Source organism: Perca flavescens, chromosome 21 (assembly GCF_004354835.1).
Source record: "Perca flavescens isolate YP-PL-M2 chromosome 21, PFLA_1.0, whole genome shotgun sequence".
NCBI classification, from domain to species: Eukaryota; Metazoa; Chordata; class Actinopteri; order Perciformes; family Percidae; genus Perca; species Perca flavescens.
In genome coordinates, this window is record NC_041351.1 from 25356774 (window position 1) to 25374754 (window position 17981).

Sequence of the window (17981 nt, forward strand, 5' to 3'; positions counted from 1 at the left end):
TTTTTATATTACACAAGAAGGCAGAAGAAGAACTGCTTTTTATTTTGGATGTCCATTTCTTACCGATGTTATAGACAAATGCAGAATTGGATCCTCCTGAGCCATAGGAAAAATCCTCTACCTTGGGGACATCCCAGGTCTGGGCATGGTCCCACTGTACCAAAGGGGAGATGAGAGGGGTACCAACAGGCACAGGATACTTCACCACTGGGCAGAGGCTGTTACCATCCACGTTGATGCTAAAGAGGTGCATAAAAAATAATTCTAAAGCTTCGTTTTCACCAAGCAGTCTGGTAATTTCCTAACACATAAATTAGGTTATTCGTGCGTTTCCACTGTCAAAAGTTAGGGATGGTACCAATAGATCTGTTCCATTCCATCCTGTTTTTTCTTTTCACCTCTGTTGAGGTACCTAGCACACTGATCTGATACTAAAAAGTGGAGCTAGAAATACGGCAGTCCGCGATTGGTGCAGACATAACACCGGCTACATTTAAGAGTACCTGAAAGTATCTGAAGCTGCTTCCAAGAGTACTCCGAGGAGAAGCATTCAACAGGGTTCACTGCAAAGCCCATTTAGAGCAACAGGTCCCCCCAACTACACCAATGCACCAAAAGTTACTAAATGCAGAGAGAATGAGGCATTTACTGACCCGCTCATGTAGATTTTGCCAATGTTTGAGAGGAAGAACTCAAGGTTGTTGGTGTGGCCTCTCTTCATCAAGGGGAGGATGGAACATGTGGACTTCAAACTGCGCTTCAGGATGGCCTGTGCAGAAAACATGTATGGAAAATGTTTATTTTTCTTTCCCTCCCAGGCAATGCAGGATCAGTTTTAATAGCGGTCATTGAGGTTCAGGAGTTTAGAGAGGCAGAGCATTTTTATCCTACTTTCAGCTTGTTATATTCTACTAAATAATGGGCAAATATTAACTTAGATTTTAGTTTTAAACATGTAAAGCTTTAGTGCGTAACTTTTTAATATTAATGAACGTCTGTTACATTCAAGCCATTGCCAAATGAGTTGCTACAAAAGGTAATCAAGACTATACACCTTACCCTAACCTTAACCCAAACCATAACCATAGCCTAATCCTAGTGCCTTCCAGGAAGGACTGCCTGGAAGGAGACGTTGGGGGCTTAAAACACCGTTAAATGTTCAGAAGATTGTGTTGTCCGGTGACTTTCGCGTGCAGGAACTTGAGTGAAGATAATTACTTCTTCTGAAGAGTCCATCATCTTATTTTTTAAATCCTCTGTGTCCTCCGTGGCTACCATGGTGGGTATGAGCAACTGCGTGGGGGAGGGGTGGGGCGTGTGCGCGATCACATAAGGCTTTTATCATGTGGACGGGCCAACAGTGTTGTTTCTCATGGGGGAGATGGAAACTACGCACTATAGCTTTAATGCAAATTTAATGAGTACAATTTTGCTACAGAATGAAATTAAAAGAAAAATAATTAACTACATTTTTTACAACATTTTACTTTTACTTTATTTGCCGAAATGCAACCCAACCATGCAATACACACAGTTGACCCTTATTCTACCTCCAACTACCAATTTAAGTAAATTAGTATAAACAGAGAGTTTTCTGCTTCATTAAACTAATATAACAACAGGATTAATAAATGACTTTTTGAGCAGCCAGTCAAGGGTTCAAACAATGTTGTTTGCTTCATTGATGATACAGTGTGTATGGGCCTGTTTTGATCTGGTTTAAATTGGTATTGAGGAATTAAGACCACATTCGAAGGTGGTCTGTGCCACATGTGGCCACATTCTTATAGCAGTGTGTATGGGTATGTCATGGGCCACATTTAAGACCACCTACTCAAGTGGTAGCGGAAAGTATTTCTTATGTCACAGAAACCACAGACAGTGAATTGTGTGTTTTGGATGCTATCATATTGTGGCTGATGTGGCGCTGTTTTTATTTCCGTGCTGCCTGTTCGTATATCCCCGGCTTTCTGGAGCTCTGTTTTCTGCGATTGCCTGGAGAAGGATGCCAACTGGTATACAATATCCTTATTTTTAGTTTTACTAAACGTCTCAGATTTCACTAATATGCAGGATATTACTACGGACATTCCTGCTCTTACGTAGCAACTTCTCATTTTGTTATTTATTAGTCTTGCATTGTTAGGCCTATCTCCACGGAGTAAGCCAGCGGGCCTGAGTGGTCAAAGGAGCATCTGTGAAAAGGCTTAATTTCCTTTAAATTCTCCATAATAAAAGTCCCCTATTATTTTATATTATTACAAAGCCGCAAAAATCAGGAAATGATGGGTCTTCATCAGCAGTAACTTGACAGTATCATGACTCCTATAGGCAGACATGAAACATAAAATAAAGCAAAATAGAAACTATAGAAACCAAACTTCAAACCACAGAGACTGAGTTAGAAGCTACATACGTACTGAGAGCTGAACACAGAGTATTTTTTCCTGCAGAGGTCCTGGTCAAAAGACATCCTTATGTCAGCACACAGAGACTGTGGACAGCGCTTTTTCCATTAGTTATTGCATGTTTCTAATTTATGATTTATTTGAGATTAACAACTGATATTTATAGACCCACTCGCACACAACCAGCCTATGTTGCAAACGGAAATGATGTACATGTACATTATTTGCACACAGAGCAGGGGGAAGTGAGATCTAATCACAAGTGGTCACTGATTTGGAGACACATTCTACTGCCAGGTAAAAACTCTGTCCACTTGTGATCGGATCACCCAGGACAGATGATAAAACCAGGTCAAAACAGGCCCTTTGTGTGTCAAAAATCATGACACACCACCCATGTTGTGTCATTTGACGCCTGTAGTTCACATCTAACAGATAGAAGAAGCTGTCAAAATGTGTGGTCTATGAAGAACTTGCTGTGCGTACCTGCAGCAGAGCATGAGGCGCTATCTCTACCACCACAGCGTTTTCAGGCACCAGACTGAGGCCCTCGTGGAACAGCACAGGGCTCACCAGGTTGTTGACATGATAATCAGCCGAGCTGTACAGAGCCAGAGGAGAGTCCCACTCAGATTGAGGGATGCTGGTGCTTACCCAGCGGGGGGAACGCTGCCGTGGCTCCTTGATCACCTATAAACAAAATGACACTTTATATTATTTATTAGTATTCAAATACCCCATTCCTATTCAAGTGAATGAGAAATCATGCAACATTTTGACATTTTATATTATTTATTAGTATTCAAATACCCCATTCCCATTCAAGTGAATGACAAATCATGCAAACTTTTGACTTTTACTGTTCGTTTACTTAACGTGTTCAAGGTGGAGCTTTATATAATGCTGGATAGTTTAATTAATGCATCATATTTTAATTGTGATATTTTGTAAAATCTGAACAGCAACATAACCAGTAACATTTCTCTATAAGGTAAATGCAGTAGCACAATGTTGTCCTAGTGAAGTAGAAGTATACAGTAAGTCAGTAGTTTACAGTTGGGTTGCATATAAGAAGGGTTGTTATAGATAGAATGGTTCTGGAAAAAACTGCAATATTGGCCCATTCTGAACAGGCACGTTTTCAACGGGCACTGCACTAGTACTGTTGAAACATAGCAGAGCTACGTACCTTTTTTAGGGCAGCCAGCAGGGTTGGAGCAATGGAGGCCATGTAGTACGAGTGGAAAGCGACACCAGCGCTGCGCACCTCCTTTGCAAACACTCCCTGCTCTTTTAACTCGGACACAAATGTACCGATTGCTTCCTAATGAAACACACACACACACCACACCTGTCAAGACACAAGACCCTGCACTTGGAAAAACCTAGATTGGCAAAAGTCAATGTATCAATACTTACTATGCTGTCAGTTAAACACGTTATTAACAAATATTAATACATTTTTTTATCGCGAGATTAGTTATTTTTGGCTAGCAAACTTTTTTTACATGCTGTTGCAACAACTAGTAACGTTAGAAAAACTACAACACCACACCGGATCTAGCTTAACCGGAAACAAAACAACAGGCACGCCGCACACACTTGTTTGGGCTTGCGAGCCGGCCAAAGAGTAGTAGGCTAACGCTACGGTTTTAGTGGATGGCGAGCACGAGACGCCGAAATGGATGCCAATAAGATTCTGAATGGAAAGTTTACTCTTAAAAAGTTGCCAAATTAAATGGTTCCATTGACAAGACCAAAGTGATCTGTGTGTTTTGTTGTTGTGAACTGAGCTATCATTGCAGCATGTCCAGTCTGAAATACCACTTGATGGCCAAGCACACAGCTCATGCGAATTCTCCGCCCCCTCGTCAAAGCCAGGTGACAAAAGCACAAAGCAAGCCAAACCACTTTTCCATGTTGATAAGGCATTAAAATGAGAAAAAATTATGTGACAAAAAGTAAAGTTAGTGTGTTATGACAACTTGACATTAACCTAGACAACATAACCTGTCATAAATGTGTCATAACAGGCCCAATTATCAAACTTTAATAAACTATTTAACTTTATGTGTTAACATTAAGTTAAACTGTCATTAAGAGGTTGTTTACATTGGCTGTCGAGAGCATTATAACTGTGTCATGAATATTTTTCCTTGACCTCAAGTAAAGTGAAATAATTTGAACCGGTCATGAAGTTTGATTTCATCATCAAATGCTTATATGACGGTGTAATGAATAACATCCTTGACCTCAAGTAAAGCGGAACCATTTGGACTTGTCATTCAGATGTCTTAAAAGTTATAAGACCAGTTTGAGTACCGAGGTGATTTATTGAGTTTTGGACTTGTTGCTAACTATAGTCAGCTAAACCCGGAAACATAACAAAGACATCTCGGACAACGCTAACTTTGCATTAAAATCGGTCATGTTCATGACACATTTCATGTCATAATAAGGACCGTGTCATGTCAGTCTTATAAACACCCCTTCAAATAAAGTGTTACCCTTTATTTATACACAAAAATGTGAGCAAATGGAAATTAAGACTTTAATCTAGGCATAAAGCAAGTTCAGTGTTATCAGAGTTTGGTTCAGGTTCTCTACAAACAACAAAGTCTAATAGAATGTTTGACCTGAGGACCAGAGATGGTGACGGTGTCCTCAGCATTGTGGCAGGCTGGGACCACTCCCTTAGGACATTGAGCCATACACTCCTCCCAGGTTAACCCTGAAACACAGCAAGCACAAAAGTAAAATATATGCAAAATAAATAAATCCATAAAAACAGACTATTATATTATTTTGCACATCTGTAATTTAGGTTTACTTGACCTGTTTAAGGAAAATACACAGATGAGAACTTCCATGCCCTGTTCTTTCTTGAAGTGATTAGAGTAGAAGTGATTCTTTTATACTTTTTTTAAAGCATAAAAATACACCAAAACATAGAAGAACCAACAGTTGGTCACTTATGCATTCATACAAATAGTTAACTGATGGAAATACATGCCAGTTCATACAGTAAGAGATCAGTAATTACTCAAAGTCACAAACACAATCCATTCTTCCCAGTATTGCAAAAATGTATATAGCCTTATATAGCCTTACTGGTGCAAAGCACTCTTTTTTTCTTTATCGTTCCCAAAATAATGAAATTCATAGACCTTTTTTACAACAGACATTTGGAACAACTTACAACACTGCACCAATTGCCAAATGGACCATTTGGCAATTGGTGCAGTGCAGTGTTGTTAGTTTGACACATCAAAATGCTGCTGTGGAAGAGGTATGTTTTAGTTTTAGTCTCATCAGACCAAAATCACTTGTTTGTTCACTGCTCCTTATATAAAAGACACTCAGTAGATTAGTCTACAGTAAGCAGTAAATTAAGATTTTGCACATAATTGACAAGTGTAAAGTCACATCTATCAAATGCAACACATTAAATTGTGGTAGTGTAGTATTAGCAAAACATGGTGTCCTAATGTGCAATTTAAAGTATGCTCAATTTGGCTTATTACTAGTTACAAGTCTGCATGAAGCCACACAAAACTGAGTCCAGTGAGCCTCCTAAATAAATGATGAGTAAAATGTTTTTTTAAAAATTGACAATATTCAGCCTGGAATATATAACCTTCTTTTTTAGTGATTAAATGTTAATAAATAAAATTGCTCAAAAATAAATTGGATGGTGCCATACATGAATGGAATTATCTGTGATTATCCATCAACATAGGTGGAGGGATTATATCTCCAACCTGGCCTGGGAACGCCTCGGGATCCCCCAGTCAGAGCTGGTTAATGTTGCTTGGGAAAGGGAAGTTTGGGTCCCCTGCTGGAGCTGCTCCCCCCGCGACCCGACACCGGATAAGCGGAAGAAGATGGATGGATGGATGGATATCCATCAACATAGGTTCCTCGGATCTTAACTATTAGTTAAAATAATTTTTAATTTCTGGGGGTTTTAACCCTTAGGTCAGCTGTATTGCCGGCGATACAAACATGTTTCATATGTTTTCATATTTAATATCTCCAGATCAATACAGTGTAGAGACTTTTTTTTAGTTTAGAAGCAGAAAAGTCTGCCGTTTCAACAAGGTCCTCTGACAATTGTAGCCCATCCAGAAGCTTTTTTTAATCCATCACGGAATTACAGCGTCTTTGTAACAAATAAATCCTAATTATGAATTCAAAAATCAAATCACAAATTTCCGATTTTAACCCAGGCTCACGTCTTGTTTTTAGCGGTTAGCTGAAGCTTTTTTTTTGGTGTCTTTGTAGCCCTTCTAGAAGTTTATTAATCTGGCCCATCCATCCCACCCATCCTCCCCGACCACCTCCTGACGCAGCCAGCCGCGTTATACATCGTCTGTCAATGTGGTGCATGCAGCAAAAAAATACGTGGAATGCTTACAAATTACAGTGCTTAAGTTTTCGTAGCTTTTTGAACGAATGGTTCATGAGAACAGGCTGATTCAGTGTATGTGCATTGGGGAAATAGACACATAAAACTGGCTAGGAGGACCCCTGCAGGCCTGGAGGCTGAAATGAGTAGGATTTGGTCTACTGTTGTCTGTTGGCAGGCAGAAAACGAATTACAAATGACACAACTAACATTTTGGGATAAAAGCGTATGGACTTTTCTGGGAAAGAAACCTAAATAGTTTTATATTTTTGTTAGATACAGAGTTTATATTTGTTTCCTCTTATTCTAAACACCTAGAAGAACACTTTTCAAAAGCCAAAAGGAGTGGTCATTATTGTTCTCACAGGGTTGAGATTATACAAGCATTATTACACAAGGAAACCAGGCGAACCAAATATGCAAAAAAATGGCTTACACCTCAGAGGGTTTTAAACTAAAGAATTTGGTATAATTTTATATACATGATGTTTATTGACCATGTATTCCAAAAAGTAGTAGTTTGCTGCTCCGGCAAAAACTTACTGAACTCTGCTTTACTGTTTAAATTAGCGGCTATTTGCCTGGATTGCATTTGAATTACAATTGTTTTACTCAAGCACTTATACTTAGCTTCACTTACAGTGACTGACTCGCTCAATTTACAATTGTTAAAACGCTGTTAGCTACTTTAGCTTAGCCATTAGCAATGGCTAATTCCTCTCCCTCTCCTGCTCTTTCTTGCTCCGTGTGTCAAATGTATAGCTATTCCTCTGCGTCCTTTAGTGATAACGATACATGTAATAAATGTAATATATTCGCTGCTCTGGAGGCAAGGCTTAGTGAATTTGAGTCACGGCTCCGCACCATGGAATCAGAATCGTATGCTTCCGTAGCTAGCCAGCACCATGTAGTTAATGCGGACCACCATACTGTAGCTTCTGTAGCTTCTTTAACTTCTGCTAGCTGTCCCCCGTCAGACCCGGAGCAGCCGGGCGAGTGGGTGACTGTCCGAGGGAAGCGTAGCGTTAGATCTAGACCAGGGAGTGCACATGATGACGGTCGCTCTAAACCGGAGCGTCTTCGCCTCTTTAACAGTTTCTCCCTACTCAGTGATACACCCACTGAGAAGCCAATTCTGGTTATTGGGAGCTCTATACTGCGATATGTGAAGCCGGCGGCCCCAGCTGCTACAGTACCTACGGTCATGTGTGTCCCCGGGGCTAGAGCGGGCGATATAGAAACCCATCTAGAGCTGCTGGCTAAAAAGAACCGTAAATACAGTAAGATCATACTTCACGTAGGGGGTAATGGTCGTAAATCAGAGATCACTAAATTGAATGTTGAGTCACTTTGTGCATACGCAAAGACAATGTCGGACTCAGTTGTTTTCTCTGGACCCCTGCCAAACCTGACCAATGATGAAATGTACAGCCGTACGTCATCCTTCCACCGCTGGTTGTCGGGGTGGTGCCCAGCTAATGATGTGGGCTATGTGAATAACTGGGGGGCGTTCATCCCACCTGGGACGGAGCCGCTCTCATATCAAAAAATCTGACCGAGTTTATCAGACATAAACCATGACAACCCAAGTTTGATATTAGTAATCAGGGGTGCAGTACTACGCGCCCCCCTGTGCTTCCGTTGGAGCAGTCACCCACTCATAGTCTAATAAGCACGGTGTCTGTTCCCCGACTCAGATCGGTTAAATCAAAGGTAAACAAAAGATGCGCTATACTTAACAACCTAATTGGAATTAAAACAACTGCAACGATAGAAAAAAATAGGAAAATTAGATGTGGACTATTAAATATTAGATCTCTGTCTTCTAAAGCATTATTGGTAAACGAGTTGATATCAGAAAATAACACGGATTTATTTTGTCTTACTGAAACCTGGCTGGGCCATGAAGACTATGTTAGTCTAAATGAAGCCACTCCTCCCAGTCATATTAATACTCAAACTCCTAGAGGCTTAGGCCGAGGAGGGGGAGTTGCAGCCATCTTTGATGCAAGCCTGTTAATTACTCCTAAACCTAAATTAAATTATAACTCCTTTGAAAGTCTTGTTCTTAATCTTCAACATCCAAAATGGAAAACATTACAACCAATTATATTTGTTGTTATTTACAGGGCTCCAGGTCCGTATTCTGTTTTTATCATGTTTAGTCCTTAAATCAGACCAAGTACTTATTGTAGGTGATTTTAATATCCATGTGGACGTTGACAATGATAGCCTTAGTACTGCTTTCAACTCATTATTGGATTCAATCGGTTTCAGTCAGAGTGTGCACAAGGCGACGCACTGTTTTAACCACACCCTCGACCTTGTGCTGGTATATGGTATTGAAATTGAGGATTTAATAATATTTCCGCAGAATTCGGTATTAACAGATCATTCTTTAATCACTTTCAAATTCTTACTTACCTGACTATATTAAATTAGATAAAAGCTTCTACACCAGATGCCTATCTGACAGTGCTATAGCTAAATTTAAAGAAGATATTCCAACAGCATTCGACTCTATGTCATGCCTTAACATAACAGAGGACCTCTATGTTAACCTCAGTCCCTCTCAAATTGATACATTTGTAGACAGTGCTACGACTTGCCTACGGACGACCTTAGACTCCGTTGCTCCCCTGAAAAAGAAGATGATGAAGCAAAGGAAATTAGCACCTTGGTATAACTCCCAAACTCGCAAATTAAAACAAATCTCGCAAAACCTCGAATGTAAGTGGCGTTCCACAAAAGTGGAAGAATCCCGTTTGGATTGGCAAGAAAGTCTCAAAACCTATAGGAAGGCCCTAAGAAAGGCCAGATCAGACTATTACTCATCACTAACAGAAGAAAACAAGAACAACCCAAGGTTTCTTTTCAGCACTGTAGCCAGGCTGACAGATAGCCACAGCTCTACTGAGCCATCTATTCCTCTAGCTCTGAGTAGTGATGACTTTATGAGCTACTTTAATGATAAAATTATAACAATTAGAGATAAAATTCATCACCTTTTGGTTCACCTTTAAACGCAGAGTCGCTAGAAATAACGACTAGTCTCGACATATACTTAGACTGCTTTTATCCTATAGACCTTCAACAATTAATGTTAAAAATATGCTCAGCTAAGCCATCTACCTGTCTCTTAGACCCCATCCCAACGAGATTACTCAAAGAAGCGTTACCCGTGGTAAACACTTCATTACTAGATATGATCAATATGTCCTTATTAACAGGTTATGTACCACAGTCATTTAAAGTAGCTGTGATAAAACCTCTTCTGAAAAAACCCACCCTCGATCCTGAGGTCTTAGCAAACTATAGACCTATATCTAACCTTCCCTTTCTCTCCAAGATCCTTGAGAAGGTGGTTGCTAATCAGTTATGTGATTTTCTACATAGCAATAGTTTATTTGATGACTTTCAATCAGGATTTAGAAAGCATCATAGCACAGAGATGGCACTGGTGAAAATTACTAACGACCTTTTAACTGCTGCAGACAAAGGACTTGTCTCCATTCTTGTTTTACTAGAAATTAATGCTGCATTTGACACTATTGACCATTAAATCCTGTTACAGAGATTGGAACACTTGGTTGGCATTAAAGGAATTGCTCTAAGCTGGTTTAAGTCCTATTTCTCTGATCGATCTCAATTTGTTAATGTTAATGATAAATCCTCCAAGTACGCTAAAGTTAGCCATGGGGTTCCTCAAGGCTCAGTGCTTGGACCAATTCTATTCTCCTTATATATGCTTCCTCTAGGCAATATTATTAGGAAACACTCAATTAACTTTCACTGTTATGCGGATGACACCCAATTATACTTGTCAATCAAACCAGACGAAACCAGTCAGCTAGCTAAATTTCAAGCGTGCATTAAAGATATAAAATCCTGGATGACCTATAATTTTCTAATGTTAAACCCTAACAAAACTGAAGTTATTGTACTGGGACCTAAACACCTCAGAACCTCATTATCTAAAGACATAGCTGCTCTGGATGGTATTGCCCTGGCCTCCAGCACTACTGTCAGAAATTTAAGAGTTACTTTTGATCAGGATATATTCTTTAATGCCAATCTAAAACAAACCTCAAGAACAGCCTTTTTTCATCTTCGTAACATTGCCAAAATTAAGAATTTCCTGTGTCAAAACGACGCTGAAAAACTAGTCCATGCATTTGTTACGTCCAGGCTGGACTATTGTAATTCCCTACTGTCAGGTTGCTCAAATAAGTCCCTTAAGACTCTCCAGCTGATCCAGAATGCTGCAGCGCGTGTTCTCACAAGAACTAAGAAAAGAGAACATATTTCTCCTGTATTAGCTTCCCTGCACTGGCTTCCTGTTGAATCCAGGATTGAGTTTAAAATCCTTCTCTTGACCTACAAAGCTCTAAATGGTCTAGCACCATCATATCTAGAATAGCTCCTAATACCCTATTGTCCCACTAGAGCACTGCACTCCCAGAATGCAGAGTTACTGGTGGTACCTAGAGTCTCTAAAAGTAGAATGGGAGCCAGAGCCTTCAGTTATCAGGCTCCTCTCCTATGGAACCAGCTCCCGATCTGGGTTTGGGGGACAGAAACTGTTATCGCTTTCAAGAATGAACTTAAAACTCTTCTATTTGATAAAGCTTATAGTTAGGGAGTGAGGAGTTGCAGTGTTCACCTAACTGGCCCACCTGCTTCTCTTCATAATTGTTAGATTAATAATACATAACAAAGTAGAGGGAAGCAGGCCAGCCAAGCCCGATCCGGCAGGGGGAGAGTTCTAAGCCCGAAAAAGCTACCTCTCCTTATGACCTGTCTCTCTTAGTTACGCTGTTATAGTTACGCTGTTATAGTTCTAGACTGCCGGGGGACTTCCTTCCTTTGACACACTGAGCTGCTCTCTCCTGTCCCTTTCTATTACTATTACTATTTGTGTGTATCCCGTCCCAGAAATGCTTGTTACTAATCCTAGCTTCTGGGGAGTTTACTCCCCGGAGTCCTTATGTTTTTTCCCCCAGCGTATTTCCTTGGAGAACATTGGCACCAAGATCCTGGTTCCAGCTGTCGCCGTGGTCCTGCTGCACTCCCTGCTGAGCTCAGCGGTGCCCTGCAATGTCATGCTATTTCCTGCTGAACCCTGCAGCTTCCCGCTACATCCAGTCACTGTTCCATTATTAATGTGACTATTATTGCCACTGTTCATCACACCCCCAACCGGCCCGTCAGACACCGCCTACCAAGAGCCTGGGTCTGTCCGAGGTTTCTTCCCAAGGAGGAGTTTTTCCTCGCCACTGTCGCACTGCTTGCTCTTGAGGGAATTACTGTAATTGTTGGGACTTTGTAAATTATAGAGTGTGGTCTAGACCTACTCTATCTGTAAAGTGTCTCGAGATAACCTATGTTATGATTTGATACTATAAATAAAATTGAATTGAATATAAACAGGCAAAACAGACCATAACAAGTGCATGGTCGACGGGAAGACAACACAAGAGTTAAAAACTTAAAGGTAAAAATAAAGTCATCATAGAAATGTAAAACTATTAAACCCTTGTTCCCAGGCCATTAAGAACTTCTTTTTTTTCAATTTCTGAAGATGTACTCAAGCTTAAATATATAATTTTTAAATCCTGACTGGTTCCTCCAAATGGATTGTATAATACTATTATTACTAATACTCACAGACAAACAGTGGTCATACAGTACTTAGACTAAGAAGACAGTGTGCATATTTCATGAAATCAGCTGTTGAAATGTGGTACAGAATCACTGCACTTACCGACTGCAGCCATGCCTCCTGGAGGAAGGTTGGCCTCCTTGATGCAGCGGCCTCTCCAGTAAGCAGCCAAGATGGCCTCACTGTGGCTGAGGGAGCCGTCAGCGTAGCCACAGGCCAGCTCTCCCACTGAGTGTCCTACAATGCCATCAGGATGCAGACCCAGCTTAGTGAGAAGGTCGATCTCAGCTATCTGTAACGAGCCACAGAACACACATACATTTTAGCTGGATACAATAAAGCTAAAATTGTTGGTTGCCGATGGTGGTGCTCTTGTGGTTGCCGATGTTAGGGTATTTTCAAATTTGTGTGTCTAAAGTTATTCATTAACATCATCAACAACCCCTTGAGAGATCATATTTGGGATGTAGCAGCATATCAGTAAGCTCAGAGGTACCTGTGGAGGTTTTTAAGATTCCAAATCTGTAACTTTGGTAAACTACATAAAATAACATATCTAAATACAAGACAAATATTTATATCAGCACTTTGTGTGAGGAGTCTACCCTGTAGTTTATATCAAAATGAGACCAATTTGCCAGGGTTCCCACATCTAACCCTCTCCACACTACCTGTATGGCTGCGAGGCCAACGAAAGCATGAACGGTGTCTTCAAAAGTGGCATCATCTGCGTCCATGAGTAGGCGAGACACAACCAGGCCGGTGTCCTTCAGTGCTGCATCTGATCGCAGGATGGACTCTCTGAAGTCTGGCAGCTGCATTAAACTGCGGCCCATACCTGCCCACTGTGTTCCCATACCTATTAATACAATAAACAGTCACACACCTAATCCATTTACTGAAATGAATTTGTCTGAGGAGATTTGAATATTTCAACAGTCCCATTGTCCCAGTTATTGTTTGAGCAGGAATAAACACGATAAAGATAAAATTGAATATGCCAAAAAAATTCTAAAAAGGCACAGACAATTAATTCTACTCAGTTCTACAGAAATGTTTAAGCTTTCCCCACATACAATGAACGTGAAGGGAATTTAATTTGTGTTACACAGAGTATGGAAAAATTACACAAGAGCTCTTTCCAAAAAACTGTGTCCAGACAGTAATGTCCACAAATAATAGATAGATAATTGAACTAATAATTGAAAAAAAAATAACTGAACGGTTAACTTTTTTCATTGCAAGTTATGTCTACTAAAAATAGTCATCTTGCTCTAAGGTACGATATGTAACATTTCTGCATTAAAATGTCTAAAAAAACGACCAGACGTATGTTATATATTTTTTTGAGTTGTGTACACTACCCTAAATGTTTCCACCAAATGTCAAACCCAGATAAATCTATTATTTTATTTCTGACATGGGAAGTTTGCTTTAGTCGCCTGTCAGTGGCATCATGTAACTTTCCACCTTTACCGTTACTCGGAACTTCCGTCAAAACATTGGCACCCACATGATACGTTCGAGAGTAACTGTAAATCATACCTCACAGAAAAGAATACTCGTAATCATAATACTGCTTTTTCTGCCACAAGGCATCATGTGATTAATTACATGCCACTTTGCAACACAGTAATACAGCAGAGATATTATTTACTGATCAATATCGATCCAGCTTAACGTTACTACAATGTGCTGGTTGACAAGTAGCTAGCTAACGTTAATGCTAATGCTTGGTGGATAACATTATAGGGTTACAACATTGTTCAACACACTCATAAAGTTATTTGTAGTATGATTGTTTTGACCACAGATAAAAGCAGCACTGGGCTAACCCACGAATGAGTTCACCAGTAACGTTAACGTTAGCCTCTAGGCTAACTCTAGATAGACGACTAATCTAATGCTAATTTAGCCAGTAGCACACCCCGGCTTGTCTGCCTCACTCCCCCAGCGTAAAGAGACTTTATTCGGGATGAGAGTTGACAGCAGCCCTGGTACATGTAGCAATAGCTAGTTACCATTAGCTCCGATCCAGCTAGCAGCCAGCCACTAACATTACAGCAATCCGTACCCAGCCAGCACTTAACTCCAGTGCCGGGTGCTAAAGATGCTAACGGCAGTTTAATGAAGCGTCGGGAAACAGTCACAACAACCATGGTAAAGTTGGTTTTATATTGGACATTGGATATTCGACACATTCGAAAAATCAATTACGTGGCTTGCCATTTTGACTTATTCATGTCCATATAATTCTGATGAACTCAGCTAACCCCCCTACACATAACACAAAGCTTCTTTTTTCAAAAAAAACATCCTTTGCTTTTTTAAATATCTTTTTATGTAAAACAATGCTATAAATCTATTATGTGGCTTGACCTTTTGACCTATTCATGTCAAACCACTTTTGGTGAACTCAGCTAACCCCCCTGCACATAACACAAAGCTTCTTTTAAAAAAAAAAAACATCCTTTGATTTTTTAAATATTTTTTAATGTAAAACAATGCTATAAATCTATTATTCGGCTTGCCATTTTGACCTATTCATGTCATAATACATCTGATGAACACAGCTAACTCCCCTACACATAACACAAAGCTTATTTTTTCAAAAACAACATCCTTTGATTTTTAAAATATTTTTTAATGTAAAAGAAATGCTATAAATCTATTATGCGGCTTGACCTTTTGACCTATTAATGTCAAAATACTTTTGATGAACTCAGCTAAACCCCCTACACATAACACAAAGCTTTTTAAAAAAAAAAAAAAAAAAAAAAAAAAAAAAAACACCTTTCATTTTATAAATATATTTTACTCACCAATAACCGAAGTTTCCGGCGAATTCAACCAATCACAACCAATGACCAAGCGGAAGTGAGAACGGGATGACATAACATGTTTCATTTCCTTGTTTTTGAAGACGAGACATGTGTGTGACTCGAACATCTCACATGTACCAACAAAACGTACAGCGAAAGACCGTGCAAAACATTTCAGACCGTCCTGCCAACCTGTATTCATTTGAACATCAATGTAAGCTGCATCGTTTTTTCAATGTAAAGTCGCTGAAAGCTTCTCATGTTTCAATCCTGTCGGCTCTCTGCAGCGGGCTGGGCGGCTGCTCAGTTACCCCCGCGACTGACGTGCGTGTCAAGCTGCCTAATAAATTTATATCATTTTTAATATTAAAAAATATTTTAAAAGTCAAAGAATGTTTTTAAAAAAAAAAAAGAAGCTTTGTGTTATGTGGAGGGGGGTTAGCAGAGTTCATCAGAAGTATTTTGACATGAATAGGTCCTAAATGGCAGGCCGCATAATAGATTTTTCGAATGTGTCGAATATCCAATGTCCAATATAAAACCAACTTTACCGCGGTGTCACAACAGCAGCCATCCATAACCTTAGCTATGTCTCCGTTAGCGCTACTGGTGTTCGTGCTGAAAATCTCCTCCCTACCGAATTTCTCCCCCCTTCACGTTTAGCTGTCTTTACAGTTAGCTAAATCAACCCAACAAAAGGTGGGTTAAGCACCAAAATGAATAGTTAAGATTACAGAAAAGTGAAGGGGGAGATCATTCTGGGCAGCTTGGAGATGTTCTGCTTCTTCACAACGGCCATCAAACGTCCTCGCTGTCCTAGAGATTCCCCCGGCAATCCCCACCCACACCCGTCTCTCAGACTTTTTTATGCGAGAAATCAACTATGTAGAGGTCAAATATGGGCCGTTTTACGAAAATTGATGTCTAATTGCAAAATTTGTCCGACTGTATGTCGGAGTTCAGCGGCTGGTGCTGCCTGTGTTGCTGCCTGGCCTGCCTTCCTTCACAGGCTCCGGCCTGCTGTGAGGTAGATTGAGCTCCGTCACGACTGGCAGCCCACGGCACTCCATCCCCGCGCAAAGTCACTGTTTTTTGGGTGAATGGACTACCAAATGCCGCTGCCTGGACAGAGCTCCAGGGCCTGCAGCTCCCCTCTTCCTGCTAAATGGCCGGTGTGTGCAGGGGTGTCGGACTGGGGGGGAAAAGGGGACTGAGTACCCAGGGCCCTCATGTGAGGAGGGCCAAAAAAGATGCTAGAATTAATAGCTGGATTAGGATGCAGGGAGGGGCCCATAGAAAATGCCTTTCTACATTACCCAGAATTTTGAGCTATGCCCCTGGGTGTGTGTGAGTGAGAGCGCGGTCAGCGAGCTTGTTACGCCAGCAATCTCTTACCACAGGTTCCAGTTAATCTTATAATGTGTGTAATTATAATGTGTTGAGTTATTTAAACAAACGATCGGTGAAATAAACGCCTCTTGTCCGCGAGTCTCATTGATAGAGTCTGCGGCTGGATGGAGCTCTATCAATGAGAGCTAGCTAGCCTCCTTCTTCTGAAATTCACAAAAATTTATAAAATTGAAATCGGACACCATTGTTAGCTTTATAAGACCTTGGGGTAGAGGTTATATAAGTGGCGTGCCAAAATTCAAACTGTAAATATACTCTAATTACGCCGAAAATGAAGCTAACTAGCCGCAATCTGTACACATAGGATTGAAGGGACAGTCGCAGCTAACGAAAGCCCTAGTGTTCACAAAAATTCATTAAATTGAAATCTGACACCATTGTTAGCTTTATAAGACTTTGGGGTAGATGTTACATAAGTGGCGTGACAAAATTCAAACTGTAAATATACTATAGTTATGCCAAAAGTGTAGCTAGCTAGCCGCAATATTTTCCCATTGTATTGAATGGGACACATAGCTAGCTAGATGCTCCTCCTAACAAGACTCCTCACGTTCATAAAAATGCCTTAAATTCAAATCGGACTGTTAGCTTTGTAAGACCTTGGGGTAGCTGTGATATAAGTGTTGTGACAAAATTCAAACTGTAAATATATTATAGTTATGCCGGCAGCCGGCCTTGGAGCCCCAGTAGTGCAGTAATCCACAAAGGGTGACTTTGCCCTGGGTATGGAGCCCAGCAAGCTGCCGCTTTCTCGTCAGACTGTGTGGAGCTCCTAAAGTCCGACACATCTTACCAAATTTGCAATTAGCCATCAATTTTCGTAAAAAGGCCCATATTTGAGCTTTATATAGTTGATTTCTCGCATAAAAAAAAGTGAATTTGTTAACGAAACATTGCAGTGTCTGGAATATGATATTCTGTCGCGTCTGTAATGTGTGTGTATAGGGATTCGCTCAAACAATCAGTGCGCAGCTCATCTAAATATTCATGAGCATACCATATTTGGAAGAAAAGCTCTTGTTACAAATATTGCCAAAACACAGGGATGCATAAGGGCCAATAAAATATCAACCAGGCCATTTTCAGCCAAACCAATGTTACATACCCCATTAGGAGACCTTAAGGAACAGTGTGAAATACCCTATATAATCATTCTATCACCCCTTTAACAATAAAAACTCCCATAATTCCATGCAACTTCCCAACGTCATCAAAAGTCTGTTTACAATCCATTGTTTTGGTTGAGAGACTCATAGCGGCAGAAAGTTACA

General features: G+C 40.3%; 1 protein-coding gene across 3 annotated transcripts in view; it reads right to left on the reverse strand.

The window, feature by feature from the left end:
• Positions 1–17981, reverse strand: part of fasn (fatty acid synthase) — a 106285-nt gene that overhangs the window by 51300 nt on the left and 37004 nt on the right. For all 3 annotated transcript variants that reach the window (XM_028567291.1, XM_028567294.1, XM_028567293.1), the window contains 7 exons: positions 13150–13337; positions 12581–12770; positions 5045–5139; positions 3598–3732; positions 2895–3098; positions 654–769; positions 64–239 (listed from right to left, as the gene is read on the reverse strand). In XM_028567291.1, coding sequence (XP_028423092.1) covers positions 64–239; positions 654–769; positions 2895–3098; positions 3598–3732; positions 5045–5139; positions 12581–12770; positions 13150–13337 — 1104 coding nt within the window. The remainder of the gene's footprint in view (positions 1–63; positions 240–653; positions 770–2894; positions 3099–3597; positions 3733–5044; positions 5140–12580; positions 12771–13149; positions 13338–17981) is intronic.